Source organism: Bufo bufo, chromosome 1, assembly GCF_905171765.1.
Source record: "Bufo bufo chromosome 1, aBufBuf1.1, whole genome shotgun sequence".
NCBI classification, from domain to species: Eukaryota; Metazoa; Chordata; class Amphibia; order Anura; family Bufonidae; genus Bufo; species Bufo bufo.
Window position 1 is genome coordinate 464,094,025 of NC_053389.1, and position 27,455 is coordinate 464,121,479.

Consider the following 27,455-nt stretch of genomic DNA (forward strand, 5'->3'; position numbering starts at 1 on the left):
CACAGCAGAGTGACGTGCAGCGCTATGTGACTCCAGCTTATATATAGTGTTGATCACGAATATTCGAATTGCAAATTTTAATCGCGAATATTGGCACTTTGAGAATTTGCGAATATTTAGAATATTTTCCCAAATTTATTCGGAATCGCGAATATTTGATTTAAAAAAAAAATACCAGTTCATGCGAATTTTTATGCGAAATAATGCCTGGAGATCACGAATTCACGAATTCTCGAATATATGGTGAATATTCGCCCAAATATTTGCGAAATATCGCAAATTCGAATATTGCCCCTTTTTTTTATCACTGCACTCATCACTACTTATATAGAGGCTGGGCCACATGCTGCACTGGCCAATCACAGCCATGCCATTCGTAGGCATGGCTGTGATGGCTTCTAAGGGCACAGAGTTAAACTCTTGTTGATAGGCGCTTTTTGAAAGGCTGAAGAGCAGCCAAATACCGAACCCGAACCCGAACTTTTACTGAAAAGTTTGAGTCCGTGTCCAAAAATCCTAAAGTTCGGTACTGACCTGAACTTTACAGTTTGGGTTCGCTCAACCCTAGTTCTAAACTATTTCACGACCTCAGAAGACATATTGTGTATAATTGTAACTCTGTGAATAATAGAGAGTGTAGTGGGTTGGAGTGGGTAATTGTGAGTAGAGATGTCGCGAACATAAAATTTTCCGTTCACGAACGGCGAACGGGAATTTCTGCAAATGTTCGCGAACAGGCGAACCGGGCGATCCGCCATAGACTTCAATAGGCAGGCGAATTTTAAAACCCACAGGGACTCTTTCTAGCCACAATAGTGATGGAAAAATTGTTTCAAGGGGACTAACACCTGGACTGTGGCATGCCGGAGGGGGATCCATGGCAAAACTCCCATGGAAAATGACATAGTTGACGCAGAGTTGGATTTTAATCCATAAAGGGCATAAATCACCTAACAATCCCAATTTTTTTTGAACAACGTGGTTTCAAACATCCAGTGTGTGTATACAATCAGGTATGATGTTGTATCGATCAGGTAGTGTAAGGGTTACACCCGCTTCACAAACATTGACAGACCAAACTCCCCTTTTAATCCACCGCAAACAACCGCAAACAGTCCATTTGCCCAACCGCAAACTTCCCATTTGCACAATGTTGGATACCAAGTTAGCCATGTCCCGTTGATGTCATTGAAAGTTTCTTCCTCCACCCAGCCACGTACAACACCAAGGGTCCCCGAAAGGTGAATTGAATTGATTTTTCGAACGGGGAGATGGTTAAAAAAACGCTGGCTCCCTCCCCTTTGTTTGAATCCACGACACGGTCACTGCGTCTGCACCGTGCAAATTACTGTCCCACCCGATATGAGTGCAATTTTCTGTAGTTCTCTCTTCTCATCAGTTTAATCCCTGTTACGTCCCCATTCTGGGGTCCATTTATTAAATTGGCCTGCCTCTGCCTGTCATTTTTTATTAGATAAGTGTTACTATGCGTGCAAGGTACTGTGCCACCCTATATAAGTGGTGGGCAGTGGGCACAGTACAGTCTGTGTGGGCCTGACACACACTGGCTTGCAAATGTGATTATATCACAGAAAAATATTAAATAGAATTTTTTTTTTATCTGCGAGGTATTTGTGAGTGTGTGACACCCTGTAACGGTATGAGTGGAGGCCTAGCCACTAGCCAGTGGCCACAATACAGTCGGTGTGGGCCTGACACACACGGGCTTGCAAATGTGATTAGATCACAGAAAAATATTAAATAGAATTTTTTTTTATCTGAAAGGTATTTGAGTGAGTGACACCCTGTAACGGTATGAGTGGAGGCCTAGCCAGTGGCCACAATACAGTCTGTGTGGGCCTGACACACACACTGGCTTGCAACTGTGATTATATCACAGAAAAATATTAAATAGAATTTTTTTTTTATCTGCGAGGTATTTGTGAGTGAGTGACACCCTGTAACGGTATAAGTGGAGGCCTAGCCACTAGCCAGTGGCCACAATACAGTCTGTGTGGGCCTGACACACACTGGCTTGCAAATGTGATTAGATCACAGAAAAATATTAAATATAATCTTTTTTATCTGAAAGGTATTTGAGTGAGTGACACCCTGTAACGGTATAAGTGGAGGCCTAGCCAGTGGCCACAATACAGTCTGTGTGGGCCAGACACACACCGGCTTGCAACTGTGATTATATCACAGAAAAATATTAAATATATTTTTTTTTTATCTGCAAGGTATTTGTGAGTGAGTGACACCCTGTAACGGTATAAGTGGAGGCCTAGCCACTAGCCACAATACAGTCTGTGTGGGCCTGACACACACACTGGTTTGCAACTGTGATTATATCACAGAAAAATATTAAATAGATTTTTTTTTATCTGCGAGGTATTTTCTGTCACACCCTGTATGAATGGTGTGCACACAGTCCTGTCTGTGACTGAGCCTGCAGCCTCTCACACACGGGCAGGCAACTGCAATATATATATTTATATAAAAAATAAAAAAAAAGCAGACTGATGTACCAGCCCTGAAAAGGGTTTTTTGGGGTGCTCTCAGGACGCTGTCCTTACAGCAGATGAGTCTGTGGACACAGAACACTGCCCTAGCTAACGCTTTCCCTATTGAATCAGCAGCAGCAGCACTGTCCCTCCTCTCACTGAGAATGCAGATTCCGAATGAATCTAAAATGGATGCTGTCCAGGAGGTGGGAGGGTCTGGGAGGGAGGGTCTGCTGCTGATTGGCTGGAATGTGTCTGCTGACTGTGAGGTACAGGGTCAAAGTTTACTCAATGATGATGTATAGGGGGCGGACCGAACATCGCATATGTTCGCCGCCGCGGCGAACGCGAACAAGCTATGTTCGCCGGGAACTATTCGCCGGCGAACTATTCGGGCCATCACTAATTGTGAGTTACCTAGTTTAAGATGTCGTGTCTACTGAGGCTACATGCACACGACCGTTGTGTGTTTTGCGGTCCGCAAATTGCGGATCCACAAAACACAGGCCTTGCAATATAAGGATATCGGCCAAACCAAGAGCTTTCTCCAAAAGTAAAGGAAGAAAGCCCCTGGTTTGGCTGATATCCTCAGTTGTGTTGCTAGGTCTGTTTGAAGGTTTGGCCTTGACTACAGGTTAGCTATCTCTACTATGTCGCACTATAGAGACAACTTTTTTTTCTGGGAAGTGAGCTAATCTGCACATCTTTTTTCCTAGCCACCTCTGGAATTCCATACTGCGTGTTCATTAAGATTTTATTAATTAAATTTCATGCAGCTGTGGTCTAACTAGCCACGTGGTTCTTGACTGCAGATGGCTGCAACACGAATGGATCACGACTGCGCTGTGTGGTCATACCCTAAGAGTGAACAGATACTAAACCTCAGGCAAGGAGCATTCAGCGCATAAGCTACCTAAGTAGCAGCAACTTGCTGTTGTAATGTGTCATAAGCATCCAGCGGAATTTATTGAGATAAATATTAGTTTTCACAAAGTTTGCAGCTAAACTTCTTTTAGATCTTTGTTTCAGTTGTTTCTGTGATGTAGTGAAATATAATTACACGCACTTCATACATTTCAAAGGTTTTTATCGACAATTACATGACATTTATGCAAAGAGTCAGTATTTGCAGTGTTGGCCCTTCTTTTTCAGGACCTCTGCAATTCGACTGGGCATGCTCTCAATCAATTTCTGGGCTAATTCCTGACTGATAGCAACCCATTCTTTCATAATCACTTCTTGGAGTTTGTCAGAATAAGTGGGGTTTTTTTGTCCACCCGCCTCTTGAGGATTGACCACAAGTTCTCAATGGGATTAAGATCTGGGGAGTTTCCAGGCCATGGACCCAAAATGTTAACGTTTTGGTCCCCGAGCCACTTAGTTATCACTTTTGCCTTATGGCACGGTGCTCCATCGTGCTGGAAAATGCATTGTTCTTCACCAAACTGTTGTTGGATTGTTGGAAGAAGTTGCTGTTGGAGGGTGTTTTGGTACCATTCTTTATTCATGGCTGTGTTTTTAGGCAAAATTGTGAGTGAGCCCACTCCCTTGGATGAGAAGCAACCCCACACATGAATGGTCTCAGGATGCTTTACTGTTGGCATGACACAGGACTGATGGTAGCGCTCACCTTTTCTTCTCCGGACAAGCCTTTTTACAGATGCCCCAAACAATCGGAAAGAGGCTTCATCAGAGAATATGAATTTTCCCCAGTCCTCAGCAGTCCATTCACCATACTTTCTGCAGAAGATCAATCTGTCCCTGATGTTTTTTTTGGAGAGAAGTGGCTTCTTTGCTGCCCTTCTTGACACCAGGCCATCTTCCAAAAGTCTTCGCCTCACTGTGCGTGCAGATGCGCTCACACCTGCCTGCTGCCATTCCTGAGCAAGCTCTGCACTGGTGGCACTCCGATCCCGCAGCTGAATCCTCTTTAGGAGACGATCCTGGCGCTTGCTGGACTTTCTTGGACGCCCTGAAGCCTTCTTAACAAGAATTGAACCTCTTTCCTTGAAGTTCTTGATGATCCCATAAATTGTTGATTGAGGTGCAATCTTAGTAGCCACAATATCCTTGCCTGTGAAGCCATTTTTATGCAACGCAATGATGGCTGCACGTTTTTTCTTTGCAGGTCACCATGGTTAGCAATGGAAGAACAATGATTTCAAGCATCACCCTCCTTTTAACATGTCAAGTCTGCCATTTTAACCCAATCAGCCTGACATAATGATCTCCAGCCTTGTGCTCGTCAACATTCTCACCTGAGTTAACAAGACGATTACTGAAATGATCTCAGCAGGTCCTTTAATGACAGCAATGAAATGCAGTGGAAAGTTTTTTTTGGGATTAAGTTAATTTTCATGGCAAAGAAGGACTATGCAATTCATCTGATCACTCTTCATAACATTCTGGAGTATATGCAAATTGCTATTATAAAAACTTAAGCAGCAACCTTCCCAATTTCCAATATTTATGTCATTCTCAAAACTTTTGGCCACGACTGTATATTTGGGAAGCAAAGAAAATCTAAGGAAGATAACTGAAAGGCACAAGCAGAAAGTTCTTCTACACACAGCAAAACAAGAGTAAAGTTACACCAACAGTATAACAATGTGAAAGGTGTTTGTTTTATGTCATAAGAATTAATGCAGCATACCTGTCCTTATAACACCTGGATTACCTTCCAGCCATGTTGGGATAACAAGTCCACTAAACATGGAAAATCCCAACACAAAAAGATTTCTTGAGGAGTTTAAATCTACATACTAAAAGAAAAAAAAGATACATTTGAACTTTTGATGACCATACATTTGTAGATTCATTTTCTTTTTTAAAAGGAACCTTTGTAATAAAGATGGAGTGTCTGAGCAGATTTATATAGTTTTGTTACAAAAGATTCAGTATGACTTGTATTAAGGATGAGCGAATCAATTCTACTGGTTCGTAATTCGTCCCGAATTCTAACGAACCCAATGCTGATTCCATCTGCTTTGCTCTGATAAAGGTCTTTTGTTTGGGAAGAGCTATTATCTTAGTTATGCTAGAAAGCCTGTTTAAAAGGCTGACAAATAATTGGAAGGCTACACTGTAGTTCTGAAACACTCAGCTTTTTAATTTGTTTGGAAAGAAAACTGAATTGCACATGTTTTTCACATATGAATCTTTGAAATATATTGTAAAATATTTGGGTTTGTTAAAATAGCACTATATTCTATAGTGCTATAGTGCTATATTTTCAATATAGTACTATATATTAGTTTTTTAGAATTTTCATCATTTTTTTCCATCTGGAGTCATGATTCCTCCCTTCTCTACTGAGTTTAAGAGAAATTATGCCTCAGTAATGATACTAATACAAAATGAGAACATGTCTGCATTCAGCACATAACACATATACTGCAGCTAAAACTGTTGTAATTTTCCCTATGCATAAAGTCACCATTGCTGAAACTATAATCAAAGGGCATAACCTATTATAGTGACAGTCCAGGTCATTACCTTCAGGAGAGGGGGCCCTGCCCAGGATGATCCTCTGATTTACTTTCATTAGGAGTGACTAACTATGCAAGGATTCCCTATACATAGAACCCATATTAGCAAACATCTGATTAATAGGTCATCTTAAAAGGAATATGGATCTATAAGTACCAAATCACAACTCAAGCAACGAAATTTTGCCTTCACTCTGCGGTCCAGCTCACCCCAAACCATCTCGATTGGGTTCAGGTCCGGTGACTGTGGAGGCCAGGTCATCTGGCGCAGCACCCCATCACTCTCCTTCATGGTCAAATAGCCCTTACTTTCAACGTTTTCCCAATTTTTCGGCTGACTGACTGACCTTCATTTCTTAAAGTAATGATGGCCACTCGTTTTTCTTTACTTAGCTGCTTTTTTCTTGCCATAATACAAATTCTAACAGTCTGATCAGTAGGACTATCAGCTGTGTATCCACCTGACTTCTCCTCAATGCAACTGATGGTCCCAACCCCATTTATAAGGCAAGAAATCCCACTTATTAAACCTGACAGGGCACACCTGTGAAGTGAAAACCATTTCAGGGGACTACCTCTTGAAACTCATCAAAAGAATGCCAAGAGTGTGCAAAGCAGTAATCAAAGCAAAAGGTGGCTACTTTGAAGAACCTAGAATATGACATATTTTCAGTTGTTTCACACTTGTTTGTTATGTATATAATTCCACATGTGTTAATTCATAGTTTTGATGCCTTCATAGTCATGAAAATAAAGAAAACTCTTTGAATGAGAAGGTGTGTCCAAACTTTTGGTCTGTACTGTATATGTTTAACATAAAAACTTGATTTAAACAATACGTAGTTTTCTGATAGTACATTCCTTTTAAGATAAACCAACACTGTTTCCTTATTTCAAACGAGTAGGTGATCCATAATCACTCATTACAGAACCAATAAAAGATATATGGATCTATAAGTACCAAATCACAACTCAAGCAACGAAATTTTATACAAAATCACAGATGTTTTTATTGGTACAAAATAAAGTTGTGACCACTGGCCACACAGACATTTAAGAGCACTTAAAATGCCATACAGACCGCAGATATGTGGTAGTTACAATAATTATGCGTAAAGTGCAAGTGCTAAAATTACTTTACAGCAAAGGAGATTGGTCAGTGCCTAACACCGAGTATAGTCCTCTCTATACTATATTGTACCAATAAAAACATCTGTGATTTTGTATAAAATTTCGTTGCTTGAGTTGTGATTTGGTACTTATAGATCCATATATCTTTTATTGGTTCTGTAATGAGTGATTATGGATCACCTACTCGTTTGAAATAAGGAAACAGTGTTGGTTTATCTATATATATTTTGTTGTTTCAGGATTTCCTTAGTAATATGGATTTTCGTGCTAAAGAAAGTGACTGGCTATCACAGGTCACTACCATATTCAGGGATGGTGCTGCATCAGCAAATAATGCCGCTCAACCGGATGTATTTGAGACACAGAAAGTACTTAAATACTTGTATAAAAGTCGCACCAAGACATGGTGGAACAAAGTCGCATTGGAGCAGTATTTGATTAAGGACCTAACACCACGGGGTCTTCGTGTACAGGTATATCCCTCATTCCCACTGGAAGATGACACACTTAAGCTTAGATGGGAAGATGCCTGTAAGATTTGCTCCCGGACATTTCTAGAACTTCTAATAGGATATGAGAAGAAACATTTGGAGGAAATAGAAAAATCTATAAATCCTCTACAAGAGAAACTACGTAATCTTATAGATCCTGAGGCCCTGAATTGTTTTGAACAAGAACTGAATTCTGACCATGCACGTTGGGATAAGGAAATTCAGGATATGAAGGCCAAGAAATTCCAGCGGGATATTGCGGATCACCAGCAAAGCAGAGTGTTCCGCTGGCAATATAAACGTAGTTTTGGAGCCTCTGGCAATAGTTCCTCAGCATCCAATCATAGTGGGATATCTCAACAATCCCATCGATCCCAAACAAGATCTCAAACACGATCACAGGATGGACAAAGATCAGACATTCCACCCCAGGATGTGTCAAGACAGTATCACACACGAACACCTGTGAAACGTAAATACAACCCTGAGGAGAACCACGGTGGGGAACTAAAGGTAATTAACTTGTCTGACATACCACTTACTGTGGCACAGATTGAGGTGTTATCATTCGGACTAACCTTTAGTCCGGTGTCCACCTATGACAATTTTACGGCAATAAAGGATACCTTCCTTTTTGCACGTAAACTAATCTATAAAAAACACTTCTCTAAAAATGATCTTGATGTCTTTTCAGCCCCGGAGGAATTGGAGGCGCTTCGAGCGCTAGAATCTCTGCTTCTGGAACAAGAGGTAGGCATGCCCAAATTCCCGCCCTTTACCCGTGGTCGGGCGACCACGTTTCCACCCTTGTCATGTAATTCCGCCATCGAGACTTTTGTCAAGATGGTGGTGCAGGAGTTGTACAGACTACCAGCGAGGAGGCCATATGACAATGTGTCTAAAAATCAGCGACTGGCCATAACAGAATTAAAGAATATGAAAAATGTGGTGATAAAACCAGCTGACAGGGGTGGAAACGTGGTTGTCTGGCCTACGGATATGTATGAAACTGAAGTATACAGGCAACTGCGGGATAGGATGTGTTATGAACGTTTGTCAACCAATCCAACAATTGGTTTTAAACTCCAATTGGAGGACATCCTATCAAGAGGGGTGGAAGACAACATTATTACCAAATCGGTATGTCAGAGCCTTTTAATTAAACATCCGGTTATTCCGACCTTATATCTACTACCGAAAGTCCATAAGTCCTCCACAAAACCTGTGATGTGGAATCGCTGTATACGTGCATTGCACACGATAGAGGCTTGGAATCCTCTCTTTTCTTTTTACGTACAAGAAATCTTCCACAGGATCTGATTGATCTCTTGATGAAACTTCTAGACTACATTTGAGGCATAATTATTTTTTGTTTAAAGATCAACACTATTTACAACTACGAGGAGTGGCGATGGGTGCGAAATGCGCACCCTCGTATGCAAATTTATTTTTGGGCAATTGGGAGCGACAGTGTGTGCAGGCATCCATGGATGAAGTTGATGGGGAGGTAATATCATGGATGAGGTTTATTGACGATGTTTTGTTTATATGGCAGGGGTCACGGGTGTCTTTGGATTTATTTTTGGAGAAACTAAATGCGAACAATTGGAACATCACTCTAACCAAAGTGGTAAGTCAGAAAGAAATTGATTTCCTAGACATCAACATTAAAGTAACAACTAATGGTGACCTTGAAACCTCGATCCATAGGAAATCAACTGCCGTTAACTCCTTGCTTCATGCGACTTCATTCCACCCCAAACATCAAAAAAACTCAATACCGATTGGTCAATTCTTGAGGGCAAGACGGATCTGCACATCAAGAGGCGAATTTGAAAGGGAATCTGAAACCTTAAAAAACCGATTTACACAACGGGGTTACAATCAGAGTAATATACAACGTGGTTATACGCGTGCCGCCGCCGCATCAAGGGAATCCCTATTATCTCCCAAGGCTCGGGTCAACCCAGAAACTCCTGTCACACGTATGATAACCAACTATAATACTCAATGGTACAATATGAGAGAAATCTTTAAAAGATTTTGGCCCATCCTTAAATCGGATGTGGACTTGGGGAAAATAATTACCTCTACTCCCCAATTTGTGGCCAAACGTAGCAAGAATCTCAGGGATATTCTGGTGAGGAGCCATTATATACCATCTAAATCTGGATTCATCTTTGAATCCAAAGGACCCAAATGGGGTTGCGTACCATGTGGTCATTGCACCACATGTAGAGCAATTACTAAGACCAAGACTTTTGAAGACTCCTCAGGTAAAATGAGGTACAATATTGTTCATTTCATTAATTGTAGTGTCACAGGAATTATATATCACGCCACATGTCCATGTGGCCTGATATATATTGGTATGACGACTCGTGAATTTCGGGTTCGCATACAGGAACACCAGAAAGACATTCGGGCAGCTGCCAAAATTGCGGATGGAGAAAGAGACAAACTTGTAAAATTAAAACCTATTGCAAAACATTTCCGTCAGAAACATAATAACTGTTGGCAGGACTTAAAATTCAGGGGGATAGATAGGGTCTCCCTTGGTGCGCGTGGCAGAGATTTGTTTAAACGGTTGGAGCAGGTTGAAAGCAAGTGGATTATGAAATTGAACACTCAGGTGCCATTTGGCCTGAATGACAAAATTCCATTTGCCTCGTTTTTGTAGGGTGCAGCATCATCCCTGATATGTGGTGTTTTAGATAGTTGGGATGTCTATGTTTTTAGGCTATCTCTAGCCGGGTTCCTATGGTGTGATGTATGAACTATGTCCACTAATTTGATCTTTTTTGTCTACATATGTAGGATATATATATATACTGTGGTCGCTTAATCGGAAAATCGTTTTCTCCATAAGAATATAATCATATATAGGGCCTACAAACCATTGGATCGTTTGGTGAACTGCGACCAATGAGTCATGTATATACATCATGTCATGAAGTGCATTTATGCTTGTATATTATAGACACGTGTTGGTGTAATCATGTGTTTTTATTTATTTAAATACATGTCTTTCCTTCATCTTTATAACACATGTATTGTTCGTTCATGCCGGTGTTGTTGTACCTTGATCAGGCATGCATGACAATATATCTATTTTTATTATATGTATTTGTGCACAACATAATTATTAGTATTATGAACATGTTTATTTGTATTTTTGCACAATGTCATTTATTTATATAATCAAGTCAAACTGTATTTTTGTGGAATGGTAATCATGTCCTTTGGAATGGTAATCATGCAGATATTGATTTGTATATTTGTCTACATAATAATGAATTGTTTCACAACATATGTGTATTTTATATATATATATATATATATATATATATATATATATGCTGTTTATAATCACTGTAATTATGGGTTCTTACACTTCTAATGTGGGAGGTTCTTTCAGAATTCAATCTATAATGTGTGATATTTATGCATATCTATGTTGATGTATATGTTTTTAGAGATACATGATGAATTAAACATTTGTAGGGAGAAAAAGAAAATAACATAACCACATACGTATATATGTATGTTTTAGGATGGAGAGCGCACTGTTGGAGCAATGGATCTATGACATTGTTTTGCCCTTAACCTGGATGGATCTCGTAGTGCGCACGTCCCTCTGCGCAGCCGCGGGCGCGCTGACGCGGCCCTGTCTCTGACGTAGGACGTTCTGTGCTCTGGTGAGCGTAGCCGTCCTGCGTCATTGCTACGGCCGGGTACGCGGGCATCGGCGGTGTGCGGCGGTTCGTGCGCCATAACACACAAGGCGAGCATAATATACCATACAGGTGGGGAACTTTGTGGAACCTGCCTCCTTATCAGTGTGCCCTCCATCTATAGGTTAGGTGAATATGTGTCCGCCCACTATGTGAACCATATATACCCGGCTAGGAAGCTGTTTGTCATTACCCCTTGAAAAAGCTGACGGCGAAACGCGCGTCGGGGCACAGACTGTCAGTGCCGTGGTAGAGATTTTGGTCAGTATGCTTTCTCATTTATGTTATTATTTATTTAGCGTTATTGATTTGAGTATTAGGTCCTTTTAGTCTACGGTCCATTGTTGACCTTTTGCAATATAGTATAGACAGGACTATACTCGGTGTTAGGCACTGACCAATCTCCTTTGCTGTAAAGTAATTTTAGCACTTGCACTTTACGCATAATTATTGTAACTACCACATATCTGCGGTCTGTATGGCATTTTAAGTGCTCTTAAATGTCTGTGTGGCCAGTGGTCACAACTTTATTTTGTACCAATAAAAACATCTGTGATTTTGTATAAAATTTCGTTGCTTGAGTTGTGATTTGGTACTTATAGATCCATATATCTTTTATTGGTTCTGTAATGAGTGATTATGGATCACCTACTCGTTTGAAATAAGGAAACAGTGTTGGTTTATCTTAAAAGGAATGTACTATCAGAAAACTACGTTTTGTTAAAATCAAGTTTTTATGTTAAACATATACAGTACAGACCAAAAGTTTGGACACACCTTCTCATTCAAAGAGTTTTCTTTATTTTCATGACTATGAAGGCATCAAAACTATGAATTAACACATGTGGAATTATATACATAACAAACAAGTGTGAAACAACTGAAAATATGTCATATTCTAGGTTCTTCAAAGTAGCCACCTTTTGCTTTGATTACTGCTTTGCACACTCTTGGCATTCTCTTGATGAGCTTCAAGAGGTAGTCCCCTGAAATGGTTTTCACTTCACAGGTGTGCCCTGTCAGGTTTAATAAGTGGGATTTCTTGCCTTATAAATGGGGTTGGGACCATCAGTTGCATTGAGGAGAAGTCAGGTGGATACACAGCTGATAGTCCTACTGATCAGACTGTTAGAATTTGTATTATGGCAAGAAAAAAGCAGCTAAGTAATGAAAAACGAGTGGCCATCATTACTTTAAGAAATGAAGGTCAGTCAGTCAGCCGAAAAATTGGGAAAACGTTGAAAGTAAGGGCTATTTGACCATGAAGGAGAGTGATGGGGTGCTGCGCCAGATGACCTGGCCTCCACAGTCACCGGACCTGAACCCAATCGAGATGGTTTGGGGTGAGCTGGACCGCAGAGTGAAGGCAAAAGGGCCAACAAGTGCTAAGCATCTCTGGGAGCTCCTTCAAGACTGTTGGAAGACCATTTCAGGGGACTACCTCTTGAAGCTCATCAAGAGAATGCCAAGAGTGTGCAAAGCAGTAATCAAAGCAAAAGGTGGCTACTTTGAAGAACCTAGAATATGACATATTTTCAGTTGTTTCACACTTGTTTGTTATGTATATAATTCCACATGTGTTAATTCATAGTTTTGATGCCTTCATAGTCATGAAAATAAAGAAAACTCTTTGAATGAGAAGGTGTGTCCAAACTTTTGGTCTGTACTGTATATTTTCAACATTTGGTAATTTTTATTTTTTTTACATTTTCCATCTCACCATCTATATATATTTTTAAAACTTCTAAAACCATAAAGTTTTCACACTGGCCACTAAGCCTAAGGGTCCATTCACACGTCAGTATTTCTGTACTTCCAGAATGGCGGTCTGTTTTTTTGCGGATCCGTTGCTCCGCAATTCTTTCCATTTTCATTCCATAGTACATCCGCATCCATTCCGTTTTTCCGCAAAAAACAGAACTTATGTATCCGTATGTCATTTGTTTTTTGTGGATCCGCAAAAAAACAGAAGGAGGAATAAATTATTGTTGCTAGGATATCTAATAAAAGGAAAGTCATGTGACAGCTCAGGTGCAATTTTATTTTGTGTTGTTCAGAGCTCTGTGTGAAACTTTTGCTTGACATAGGCATTGTTTTCTAGCATTCTCTAATGATAATCATGCCGAAAGATATCAATGTTGTTCTCTTCCGCTGGCTCCTATCTCGGCGATTTGGACAGCAAGCAGCGATGCTGGATGAAGAAACAGAGAGGAGGAGGCGATAGTGGGTTTATCCTATTGTCGCTCAGTGTCATTGGAAGGGACAGTTCCAGACATTATACAATGACCCGCGACAGGACCCTTCAAGTTCCAGAGTTACTGCTGTATGTCCATGGAGGCTTTTTATCATCTGCTGGTTTCTCTACATCCGGACCTGACCTTCATGGACATGAGTATGAGGCGTAACATCTCTGCAGAGCAAAAGCTTAAAGGCACGTTGAGGTAAGAACTATTAAAAATTTATATTTTGTATTGTGTATAAAAAAAAATATAGAATTTTTTTTTTCTTCCCACAGATTCCTTGCAACTGGAAACTCCTTTGCATTGCTGCACTTTGAGTTTCTGCTTGGGATCTCAACTATCTCTTGGATAATCTGTCATACCTGTAAAGTCATCTGGCAGTGACCCAGAGAAGTGGTAGTGGTGATGCCCACCCCCAAGGCGAAAGATTGGCTTTGTATCGCCGAGGGATTTTACCAATCAGCGCAGTATCCAAACTGCATTGGGGCACTGGACAGCAAACATATTCGTGTAAAGAAGCCGCCTCACTCAGCGTCCCGGTACTTCACTTACAAGCAGTATTTTTCTGTAGTGCTGATGGCCTTGGCTGACAGTAATTACAGGTTTGTAATTGTGGATATCGGGGCCTATGGAAGCACTTCAGATGCCCGCATCTTTAATGCTTCCAGAATGGGTGAATAGCTTCACGCAAACCAGCTTGCCCTGACAGAGCCAATAAGACTTCCCGGATCTTCAGGTCCGCCGGATCCATTTTTGATCGTGGCAGATGAAGGATTCGCATTGTCACCCCACTTGATGCGGCCCTTCCCTAGACACGATCTGGATGACCGGAAGCGCATTTTCAACTATCGATTGACTCTCACCAGTCGGTATGTGGAGTGCACTTTCGGAATACTTTCCACAAAGTGGAGAGTGTTCATGTCATCCATACAGATGAATCCGGACAATGCCACCCTGGTGATACAGGCTTGTGTACTGCTACACAACTTCACCAGGATTCATGATGCCTCCGCTGATGCAGATATTGGTCAAAATATGACATCTTCTGTCATTTTTTACCAGAGCTGGCCTGGACGACCTGGAACGGCTGGACTAGCTCTTCGGGAACTCTATGCCGACTTTTTCTGCAGTCTAGAGGGGGCATTACCGTGGCAGTTGGAAGCCATCCATGGAAGTCGTTGATTTCAGCTTGATTCTGGATTGTAATTACTATAAATTTAGTTAGATCCCCTGTTGTTAGTTTAGATTAGGGACTCGCAAGAGAATGAGGACCCTTGATGTGTGCTTGCGGGCTGATGTATTTTGTAATTTCCAAATTCCACTATCAATTTACACTTATTATATTGATATTGATATATATTTATTAGCTGCAAGGGGTTAATTACATATGTAATAAAAAAAATAGCATTCATATGTAGCTATACAGAGGTGCATTGCTATGCAAAAGTTTGCAAAGTACATTTATTAGATGCAAGGGGTTAAAACTTTTGCAATGCAAAAAAAAGAGCATACATATGCATCTGTACAGAGGTGCCTTGCTATGCAAATGTTTGCAAAGTACATTTATTAACTGCAAGGATGTTATAAGTGGATTTTACACTTTACAATCCTAAAAGTAAAATGCTGCAAAATGGTGTTAAAAATATTAAACCTGGTCTTGTTATAGATGCCATATGGCAGGCATGGCCAACCTGCAGCTCTCCAGCTGTTGCAAAACTACAACTTCCTACAGCATGGCATGGTGGGAGTTGTAGTTTTATAACAATTGGAGAGCCACAGGTTGGCCAGCTCTGTTATATGGTGTTCATTTGTACCAGAAAGGTGGCCATACATATACACAAAAGAGAATGTGTTTACTCACTGATGCTTTGACTCTTTTTTGAGTTTGCCTTCTCCCATTCCGAAGCTGCAAGCTCTTTGCCGATCTCCTCCCATGACCTGTCCTTGCGTGAACGGTCATGGTAGGAATCAGATCTGGTATCCCATAGGTTGGGACGTTCTTGAATGAGAATAATGAGCTTTTCCACATCCAACTATGTCATCTTGATTGGCAGCACTTTCAAACTTCACACAGAAGATTCACAATCCAGCTCTGCTAGGCAGGGCCTAGCACATGGATCTCTGAGGGCAGGACTTAATTTCCAGGAATGGAATCCGCAATTGTGGATGACATACGGATGTCTTCCGCATGTCTTCTGCATTTTTGCGGATCCATTGACTTTCATTGTACCACGGACGGCAATTTGCGGATAAGAATAGGACAATATTATTTACAAATGCCTGACTAGGCAATAGAACCTGTCTTGACCCAGGTGTAGATTAATACTTCACTTTTATTGAGATAGCTCTAAAATGTAATATGTACTAACATGTGTGCACATGCACTCTTTAACTAAACTTAAACAACACCAAGAAATGAAAAATTAAATACACAATGCACCTCTGCACTGATGAAAGCATTGGATGGACGCAATGAGGGAAAGAGAGATGTGCACTATCTCTCACCCTGTGTCCCTATAAGCAACGTGCTACTAATGTCTCTAGAGAGGGGCCACACACTGCCGTAGCACCATCCGTGGTTCACTGCCAGCTGAGAGTGGTTGTAATAACAACCTTATTGAGTGGTGCGGGAATAATGATTCAGCCCACTAAACACATAGCGCATTGCGAATGCCAATTGATCTCAACTGGAAATGATGGGATCTGAAGCCATTACAAGAGCTCGGTGCCCAGCAGTGATTGCCCTATTATCTGATTTGTTAGACTAACCAAGCACCGTCGGTCGCTGACCGCTGGGTGCTGGTGATCAGTGAAGAGGTACAGAGCAGTTTAAAATCTAAAGCTGTCCCCCGACATGTTTCACCATTATTCTGGCTTCTTCAGGGGTACATGGACAGCCATGAATGGCCGCAGCCACCTAGACATTTAAATAGTGTGTGTGTAATGATTGACACGTTGACCAACCTATCAGACACACCGCCCATGGCAAAAATGAACCAATAGGGGCCGTAGGCACTCCCCAGCCAATTAAAACGCGGGCAGCGTCGCCCACTATACATGTCAGCAGTGACGAGCTGCGTCCAAAGCGGCTGCACAAATACTTGAACTATCTCCTCGAAACCAGCAGTACCGCGCCTGCTTCCGTCGCCCATTAACCTCGTCATCAGAAGTTACTGCACTCGATGTACCTGCGCATGCTCATAGGATACATCCAATGGTTCTAGAGAACTGCGCATGCTCTGCGCGGTTGAAAATGCGCACAGACTTGGACGTGGGGAGACGAATGGAGAGGGATAATAGCCTGCGCACATGAATGGTGCGCCGGAACTTAGAACTGAAAGCCATAGTAAGTGAGATCGGCAGCAGCCACTACTGTACAATACTAGACAGATAGGCACCATGTTGTGAGCTATTTCGCGTATGCCCACTAATAGATTATAAAAAAGTGAGATATAGTAGCCTATCCGTTCTGCTTGCTGCCTAACTATATACTAACTTCAAGGCAGAATAGGGCCTAAAAGTAAGAATCCTATTGGTCATAGTGCAATTACAGGCACATTTATGACACTGATTGTAAATTGGCCAACTGCAGATGTCATTACACCATGGCAAAACATTTTCCAAGTGTGCGGGGCATGATAGTTGGTTGGGTACCATATTCACTGGTGACTGTAGGTGTATTATATTATAATCCAGTTAGTAGTTGGAGTATAAACAAAATATTTCTTATAGGTGGATGGGGTCCAAACAAAATATTCTTGGGCTTAATGTCAGGACGCATCCATAAAGAATTGACAAGTATACAATTATAACAAAAACATGAAACACAAAACGGGAAATTCCAAATCCTCCTTTATCATCAAAGGAATGCAGTGAAGGCAAATCCTTCATTGAGCCCTTTAGGACTCAGACTGTCAAGTCGGTATATCCACCTAGTTTCTTCCTGCAATAGGATGGCATCCAAGTCTCCTTTCCTGCCACCCAAAGTTTTCTTGCAAATTCCCCAAAATTTTAGTACCTTATAGTCACCTCTATGATAGGCTCTGACGTGCCTGGAGACCGAGGTATCTGCTTTGGTGTTAATACTACTGATGTGCTGACAAATCCTTCTCCTGAACTCTTGAGATGTCTTTCCAACATAGATCTTAGAACAGGGGCATTGGATGGCATAAACAATGCCCCTGGTCTTACAATTGATGTATTGCCTTATCTGATATTCTTTTCTATCAACAGGATTGGTGAAGGATCGACATTTTTGAACAAGAGGACAGAAGACACAGTCCCCACACGGGTAAGTGCCCACTACATTAGACTTAAGCCAGGTGGTTTTAGGTGATGCTGGGCAAAAATAACTATGGACCAAAAGGTCCTTCAAATTCCTACCTCGACGGTAGGTGACACTCGGATTCTGCGTGATGACAGACCTTAGGTCGTTATCTGCCCACAGGACATGCCAATGTTTCTTTAGTATGCGAAAAATATGATTATTCCGGGCATCATAGGTGCCAATGCACCTAACGAGTTGAGTTTTAGGATCCTTGGATCCGGACTTTAGCAGTTCACTCCTATCAGTGTTCTTAGCCCTGGCGTAGGCCTTGTGCAGAACCTTTTTGGGGTATCCCCTATCACGAAACCGGTCGTATAGGGTATTGCACTCTTTGGTAAAAGTCACCTCATCAGAGCAGTTCCTGCGGGCCCTGATGTGTTGACCCACAGGAATTCCCTTCTTCAAAGGTCTTGGATGGTAGCTGCCCCACTGCAATAAATTGTTCGTGGCAGTGGGCTTGCGATGGATTTCGGACTGGATGTGGCCATCAGGGTCCAGGGTGAGTCTAAGATCCAGAAATGTAATAGTGCTATCGTGTATCTCAGAAGTGAAAACCATACCTATAGTGTTGTGATTGAGTGCTGAAACAAAATTGTGAAACTTATCAGTGGGGCCTTCCCATAATATTAGTACATCATCTATGTACCTGCCCCAAAAAAGTATGTGCTGTGTAAACTCAAAATAATCGGGTGTAAAAACAATAGTGTCCTCCCACCATCCTAAAAATAAATTTGCATAATTTGGTGCACACTTGCTTCCCATTGCGGTCCCAACCATTTGCAAATAAAATTGGCCGTCAAAAAGAAAGTAGTTGTGTGTGAGTAAAAAACTGAGGAGAGTCAAAAGAAACTCATTATGTGCACGAAATTGGATGCTCTTAGTAGAAAGAAAAGAAGAGACTGCCTTAATCCCTAAATCATGTCTGATGTTAGTGTATAATGCCTCAACATCAAGGCTAGCTAATTTAGTGTCTGAAGTGACCTGAATATCCTGGAGCCTGATGACCTACAATAGCATCTACGAGTCTCCCTTCTTTTTTAGGCCAAGGCCCAGCCCTGAGAGACAGGGAGAAGTGGGCATACAATGTGAGGACATAGACGATCCACTTAGAGTGATTAATCTCTCTAGTTTTCAGTTGGGATCTGGCCACCTTCAAGTACTTAAAAACAGTTTATCCTTCACACCAACACCAGCTTTCCAGTGTTTTAACTGGGTTAAGGATATAAACCTTTTTGCAAGAAAGCTGGCTCTTCATAAAACTTTTAATCAGCAGTCCAGGGACTTTCAGCGGATGCAGGCCAGAGAAAAAGTAGCTTTGGCCACCCTGGAATCACTGGACACCCTCGATGAGAATGCCCAGGATACAGTTGAAGCACCGCTATCGACTTTGAAACCACGATCGAAATATACACCGTCATTTGCCCAATATGGAAACATTGACACCTTTGTCCAATTAGTGACAGGTGACTTAAAAACCCTGAGCACTAAAACACAGACCACTCAGTCTAACCTTGTGTTAGATGAGCAACGGGCATTAGATTTACTTAGCCTAAATGATGAATTGGTAATAAAGCCCTCGGACAAGGGTGGAAATGTTGTCCTGATGGACAAATCTGATTATAAAAAAATGGTTAATGGCTTGGTCAAACAAACGGACACCTATCGTAGACGGGTTCTTAATCCAACTGATAAGTTCTTAGGAGAACTTAAAATAATACTCTCCATAGCAAAAGAGGATAACTTAATCTCAAAAGAGGAATTCAAGTACCTCTTTAAGGCGCATCCCACTATTGCTACCATCTACGCTATCCCCAAGGTGCATAAACAGAGACGACCAGTACCAGGAAGACCTATTATATCTGGTAATAATAGCTTGACCGAAAATATCAGTGAATATGTCGATGTGTTTATGGCACCCTTTGTACCGAGTTTACCCTCTTATATTAAGGACACTAAGGATGTGGTCATCAGGCTCCAGGATATTCAGGTCACTTCAGACACTAAATTAGCTAGCCTTGATGTTGAGGCATTATACACTAACATCAGACATGATTTAGGGATTAAGGCAGTCTCTTCTTTTCTTTCTACTAAGAGCATCCAGTTTCGTGCACATAATGAGTTTCTTTTGACTCTCCTCAGTTTTTTACTCACACACAACTACTTTCTTTTTGACGGCCAATTTTATTTGCAAATGGTTGGGACCGCAATGGGAAGCAAGTGTGCACCAAATTATGCAAATTTATTTTTAGGATGGTGGGAGGACACTATTGTTTTTACACCCGATTATTTTGAGTTTACACAGCACATACTTTTTTGGGGCAGGTACATAGATGATGTACTAATATTATGGGAAGGCCCCACTGATAAGTTTCACAATTTTGTTTCAGCACTCAATCACAACACTATAGGTATGGTTTTCACTTCTGAGATACACGATAGTACTATTACATTTCTGGATCTTAGACTCACCCTGGACCCTGAGGGCCACATCCAGTCCGAAATCCATTGCAAGCCCACTGCCACGAACAATTTATTGCAGTGGGGCAGCTACCATCCAAGACCTTTGAAGAAGGGAATTCCTGTGGGTCAACACATCAGGGCCCGCAGGAACTGCTCTGATGAGGTGACTTTTACCAAAGAGTGCAATACCCTATACGACCGGTTTCGTGCTAGGGGATACCCCAAAAAGGTTCTGCACAAGGCCTACGCCAGGGCTAAGAACACTGATAGGAGTGAACTGCTAAAGTCCGGATCCAAGGATCCTAAAACTCAACTCGTTAGGTGCATTGGCACCTATGATACCCGGAATAATCATATTTTTCGCATACTAAAGAAACATTGGCATGTCCTGTGGGCAGATAACGACCTAAGGTCTGTCATCATGCAGAATCCGAGTGTCACCTACCGTCAAGGTAGGAATTTGAAGGACCTTTTGGTCCATAGTTATTTTTGCCCAGCATCACCTAAAATCACCTGGCTTAAGTCTAATGTAGTGGGCACTTACCCGTGTGGGGACTGTGTCTTCTGTCCTCTTGTTCAAAAATGTCGATCCTTCACCAATCCTGTTGATAGAAAAGAATATCAGATAAGGCAATACATCAATTGTAAGACCAGGGGCATTGTTTATGCCATCCAATGCCCCTGTTCTAAGATCTATGTTGGAAAGACATCTCAAGAGTTCAGGAGAAGGATTTGTCAGCACATCAGTAGTATTAACACCAAAGCAGATACCTCGGTCTCCAGGCACGTCAGAGCCTATCATGGAGGTGACTATAAGGTACTAAAATTTTGGGGAATTTGCAAGAAAACTTTGGGTGCCAGGAAAGGAGACTTGGATGCCATCCTATTGCAGGAAGAAACTAGGTGGATATACCGACTTGACAGTCTGAGTTCTAAAGGGCTCAATGAAGGATTTGCCTTCACTGCATTCCTTTGATGATAAAGGAGGATTTGGAATTTCCCGTTTTGTATTTCATGTTTTTGTTATAATTGTATACTTGTCAATTCTTTATGGATGCGTCCTGACATTAAGCCCAAGAATATTTTGTTTGGACCCCATCCACCTATAAGAAATATTTTGTTTATACTCCAACTACTAAATGGATTATAATATAATACACCTACAGTCACCCGTGAATATGGTACCCAACCAACCATCATGCCCCGCACACTTGGAAGATGGTTTGCCATGGTGTAATGACATCTGCAGTTGGCCAATTTACAATCAGTGTCATAAATGTGCCTGTAATTGCACTATGACCAATAGGATTCTTACTTTTAGGCCCTATTCTGCCTTGGAGTTAGTATATAGTTAGGCAGCAAGCAGAACGGATAGGCTACTATATCTCACTTTTTTATAATCTATTAGTGGGCATACGCGAAATAGCTCACAACATGGTGCCTATCTGTCTAGTATTGTACAGTAGTGGCTGCTGCCGATCTCACTTACTATGGCTTTCAGTTCTACGTTCCGGCGCACCATTTATCTGCGCAGGCTATTATCCCTCTCCATTCGTCTCCCCATGTCCAAGTCCGTGCGCATCTTCAACCGCGCAGCGCATGCGCAGTTCTCTAGAACCATTGGATGTATCCTATGAGCATGCGCAGGTACATCGAGTGCAGTAACTTCTGATGACGAGGTTAATGGGCGACGGAAGCAGGCGCGGTACTGCTGGTTTCGAGGAGATAGTTCAAGTATTTGCGCAGCCGCTTTGGACGCAGCTCGTCACTGCTGACGTGTATAGTGGGCGACGCTGCCCGCGTTCTAATTGGCTGGGGAGTGCCTACGGCCCCTATTGGTTCGTTTTTGCCATGGGCGGTGTGTCTGATAGGTTGGTCAACGTGTCAATCATTACACACACTATTTAAATGTCTAGGTGGCTGCGGCCATTCATGGCTGTCCATGTACCCCTGAAGAAGCCAGAATAATGGCGAAACATGTCGGGGGACAGCTTTAGATTTTAAACTGCTCTGTACCTCTTCACTGATCACCAGCACCCAGCGGTCAGCGACCGACGGTGCTTGGTTAGTCTAACAATTCAGATAATAGGGCAATCACTGCTGGGCACCGAGCTCTTGTAATGGCTTCAGATGCCATCATTTCCAGTTGAGATCAATTGGCATGCGCAATGCGCTATGTGTTTAGTGGGCTGAATCATTATTCCCGCACCACTCAATAAGGTTGTTATTATTACCACTCTCAGCTGGCAGTGAACCACGGATGGTGCTACGGCAGTGTGTGGCCCCTCTCTAGAGACATTAGTAGCACATTGCTTATAGGGACACAGGGTGAGAGATAGTGCACATCTCTCTTTCCCTCATTGCATCCATCCAATGCTTTCATCAGTGCAGAGGTGCATTGTGTTTTTAATTTTTCATTTCTTGGTGTTAAGTTTAATTAAAGAGTACATGTGCACACATGTTAGTACATATTACATTTTAGAGCTATCTCAATAAAAGTGAAGTATTAATCTACACCTGGGTCAAGACAGGTTCTATTGCCTAGTCAGGCATTTGTAAATAATATAGTAAAATAACCTTACCCAGGTTTGATCCCAATTTAAAATAAAAAATATAAGAATAGGACAAGCTACTTTTTTTTTTTTCCGGAGCTGCGGAGCGGAAAAACGTTTGATTTTTAAACAATAGATTATTTTCTGATGACACATTCCCTTTAATAATCATAGAAAGGATATTAAAGAAAATAAAGTGTCCTCCTGTCTCAAGTGGTTAGGTGCATGGTGATATCAGCCAACACCAGAAGAGGGTCCCATGTTTATCTTTGCCATGGTGCCTTCTATACTCATTGTAAACTCCTGTTCCATTATAACCCTATGGAACATACAATACAATTTAGGCCTCATGCACACGACAGTATTTTTTTGCGGGCCGCAAAACGGGGTTCCGTTGGTCCGTGATCCGTGACCGTTTTTGCAACCATTGTGCTTCCGTGTGTCCGTGTTCCCGTTTTTTTTGCGGCCCGTCATAAAACATGGGATGGTTTAAAGAATGTGATTTTAATAGCTCCACCCTGGATACTGGTATAAATGAAGGGCACCTGAGTTTGGTTTTGTGGCCATTTTCTGTAGTCTTTCCAGAGTACAGAGGTTATTTTGGCTGCTTCTCTTTGCTGTATCACCATGTCGGATTCAGAGGAAGAGTTCTTACTGCATTGGGTTGTTTGTCAGCAATGGGGACCGCGCACTCCTTTGTTGAATGAGCAACCTGTTAGAAGGCGACGATTTTGGGTCCATCCGATTGTTTCCCAACGCTACCGGAAAGGACACTTCCATACCCTCTACAATGATCTGCGGCAGCATCCTGAGAAGTTCTATTCCTTCTGTCGGATGTCAGTGGGTACATTTGATCGCTTGCTGTCGTCTCTACGTACTGTCCTTACCTTTATGGACACCAATATGAGGCGCAGCATTTCTCCTACGGAAAGGCTCATTGTCACGTTGAGGTAAGCAATATTGAACATTTAAACTTTACCCAGTAATGTGCAGTGCTTGTGTCAGGAGTAACATGTGCTTGAAAATGGCTGCTGTGAAACATGTGCTACTGTTTGCTTTATTAACGTTTCTATTTTTTGTTTAAAACTTTTTAGAGCTGTTTTTTGCTTTACCCCTTTATTCCCTGCCACATAAGAATCCATTATTGAAGTTTTTATTTTATTTTGTGCAAGTTTTAAACGTGTGTTCAGCTAACGGCCTCCAGACACTTCATGAATCCTCTGCACTCGCCAGTAGGTTTTGTAAAAGGTTGCTTTAGTCAGTCAGTCAGCCATGTTCCAGCAGGCTGTAACCTGGCTTTTTATTTTTATTTTTTTCAAATGCTGTTGGGTGCCTTGGATTTTTGTAGTGTCTATAAGAATTGGGTTCCTCGGTCAGGATCTGTAGCTGCGTGCACCACCCTATTTGAAGTCTAGATACCAGTCTGTTCCATATTTTTGAGGATTGTGCTGCTGTCAACACCTGCGATTGTCTGCTATTGTACTCTTTATGCCTAATGTTCTCATCTTTTTGGACTTGCGCATGACTATCTGCATTTCAAAGGGGCTAAACACAGTTGTTGGAACTTACTTGTGGTAGTCCTGGCCACACCCCATTTGCTGATTTGGGTTTGCACTTTGCATTTTAAACCGTAAAGGGAGTTTAAGCAACCATGGTCAAGGGGCAGTGATGGCGAGCCGTTTTGAGACCGGGTTGCGAAATATCAATCCCGATTCTTCCAGTTTAATGCAAAATGTACACACGGCCAATATGCATGAATACTGTAGTCCAATATAGTTTAGCGATTAAGCCTTTTCGCATTGTGCCCTAAATGCCTAGTGTAATTCCAGGCTGCCTGTCGTTTTCATAGTGTGCCCTGTGCTGATGAATGCTTTGGAAAGTCTATGGAGTTTTTTGGAAAACCCTAGACTTTTCAATGGTTGTGGGTGCCCACAAAGAGGGCCTCTGGAACCTGTCCCATAGGTTTCCGCTTCTCTACACATAGGGTGTTTACAATCATGTAGTGTATACAACATTCGACTAGAATCATGAATCTGTGGTTTCCTTGCATTTACTGATGCCTTTTTCCTTTGTCAACAGATTCCTTGCCTCTGGGAACTCTTTTGCATCCCTGCATTTTGAGTTTCTGTTAGGAACCTCGACGATATCTCGGATTGTACGACACACTTGCCATGTCATCTGGCAGCAACTCCGAGAGACGGTGATGCCGCAGCCCAAGGCGGACGATTGGGTTCGGATCGCTGAGGGCTTCCAAATTTCAGCGCAGTTTCCAAACTGCATCGGGGCAATGGATGGCAAGCACATCCGTGTGAAGAAGCCGCCTCACTCAGGGAGCCGTTACTTCAATTATAAGCAATATTTTTCGGTAGTGCTGATGGCTGTTGCTGACAGTCATTACCGGTTTATAATGGTTGATATCGGGGCCTATGGAAGCACTGCGGATGCTCGCATCTTTAGTGCTTCTAGAATGGGTGAGCGGCTTCGTGACAACCAGCTTGCCCTGCCCGAGTCCAGATGACTGCCCGTATATGCAGGTCCGCCGGCTCCATTTGTCATCGTGGCGGATGAAGGGTTTGCATTGACTCCCCATGTTATGCGGCCCTTTCCAAAGCGTGGTTTGGATGTCAGGAGGCGTATATTCAACTACCGGTTGACTCGTGCCCGTCGGTATGTGGAGTGCGCTTTTGGGATTCTCTCTAGCAAGTGGAGGGTGTTTTTGTCATCCATACAGATGGATCCGGAGAATGTTACCCTGGTGATTCAAGCTTGTATTGTTCTACACAACTTCACCAGGATTCACGAGGCTTCCTCTTCGGTTGACCTGGAAGATCTTCCTACGTCTTCAGATTTGGGTTTGGAAAGGACCCTGCATAGACGACCTGGGACTGCTGGCATTGCAGTTCGGGAACTCTATGCAGACTACTTTTTCAGCCCAGAGGGGTCCGTGCCATGGCAGAGGGACGCTATTCGTGGCAGTATTTGAAATCTTCTGGGCTCTTTAGTTTTTTTTTTTTTGTATAGATAGATTACGTAAAAATATTGTGATAGTTGAGTGTAGGGACTCGCAAGATAAAGAGGACCCTTGACGTGGGCTTGCGGGCTGAGATTTTTTGGACAGATCATATTGAATTCTGCATATAACTATTTGGAAACGATGCTTTGGTCAAATTGATTAAAACATCATTTTTTGTGTAGTATATTGTCCGAAAAATCTTCTAATACCTCAACTTCAAAGTTGCCCTAAATAAAGTTTTTGTCAATACAAATAAAGTTTTGTTTTGTGAGCTCCTGTGCGTGTAATTTTTCAAAATATTACATTTGTTCATGGAAACTGTTTGGTGTATTGTGCAATAAAACAAAACAGACCACAATTTTGGGCCAAAAACACAGTTTTATAAAAAAAATGGCCTTCACGTTCAAGAATGATATACTAAGTTGCCCAAATTAAGGGCCAAACATTTTACAAACATAAACAAAATTATAAATGAAACAAATCACATATCCAGCAGGTCCTGCGTGAAGGAACCCACTGGATAAGAGGACCGTGGCCTTCCATGGGCCTGCTGTGGTGGTCCAGGTGGCAAACTGCCCGGGTAAAGGGGCTGAGCCACACCTTGCCTTTGGCCCTGGGGTAGGCCATACTGGTGGTGTGGGTGGAAAGAAGGTGGCTGGGTGTGTTGTGGAGCAAATTGAAAGGGGTCAGGAGGTGGGGGCTGTGCGGCATCCTCTAATTCCCTCCTCATGTTATTTAATTTCTCTAGAATGTCACCATGATTAGGAAGGGTGAACATTTTGAGGACCACGATCAAAGAAGCCAGGCACTGGTGTTGGTCATTTGGCGAAACAAGCTTCAATAGGGGCCCAAGTCCCCTAAGCATCTTGTCCTCCACACCATCACTCCGCCTCTGGGCAAGAAATTCAATGAGGCGTGCATCAATTGCCGCACGACTCTCTTGCTCAGAGGTGGCAGGAGGGACTTGGCGGCGACGTCTTGGCTGCGGCTGAGGAATCCACGATGGACTGGCTAGTGGTAGGGGGGCCTGGGCCAGTGTGGAGTCGTCCAGGTCCTCCGCCGGCGTAGGTGCTGGACTTGTTTCTGGTGAAAATACGGCTGGGCTTTCACTCCCACCTGTGTCGGAATCTTCCGTAGGATCCAGACTGTCCACAGTACTGTATTTGAAATAACCAAAAGTAAAAATTATATCATTTGCTTACAACATTTCTAAAGTACATCATTTATATTAGGTGTAACCAGGCGTGTTCTTAAAATAATGTAGAGAGAGTAGCATCATACATCAGATATTTGACGGAACACAATGACCGTCCTCTTTTTGTGGAATAGTGCAATTCCCAAAAAAATTACCTTTTAAATGCAACGAATGGCCAAGTCTTGTCAAGGGCTAATGTTAATGTCATGGTAAACCATTGTTTGCCGTTTGAAGCTGTCCTGCGCCAGTAGAGGAACAATCATTCAAGGGATAAAACCAGTGTGGATATTCTGGCCAACTCAATAGTCTGTGGCCTGCTT

General features: G+C 42.2%; 1 protein-coding gene across 2 annotated transcripts in view; it reads right to left on the bottom strand.

Moving 5' to 3' along the window:
• LOC120979732 (solute carrier family 23 member 1-like) overlaps nt 1–27,455 on the bottom strand; it is a 652,539-nt gene that overhangs the window by 176,196 nt on the left and 448,888 nt on the right. For both annotated transcript variants that reach the window (XM_040408688.1, XM_040408682.1), the window contains exon 10: nt 5,158–5,266. In XM_040408688.1, coding sequence (XP_040264622.1) covers nt 5,158–5,266 — 109 coding nt within the window. The remainder of the gene's footprint in view (nt 1–5,157; nt 5,267–27,455) is intronic.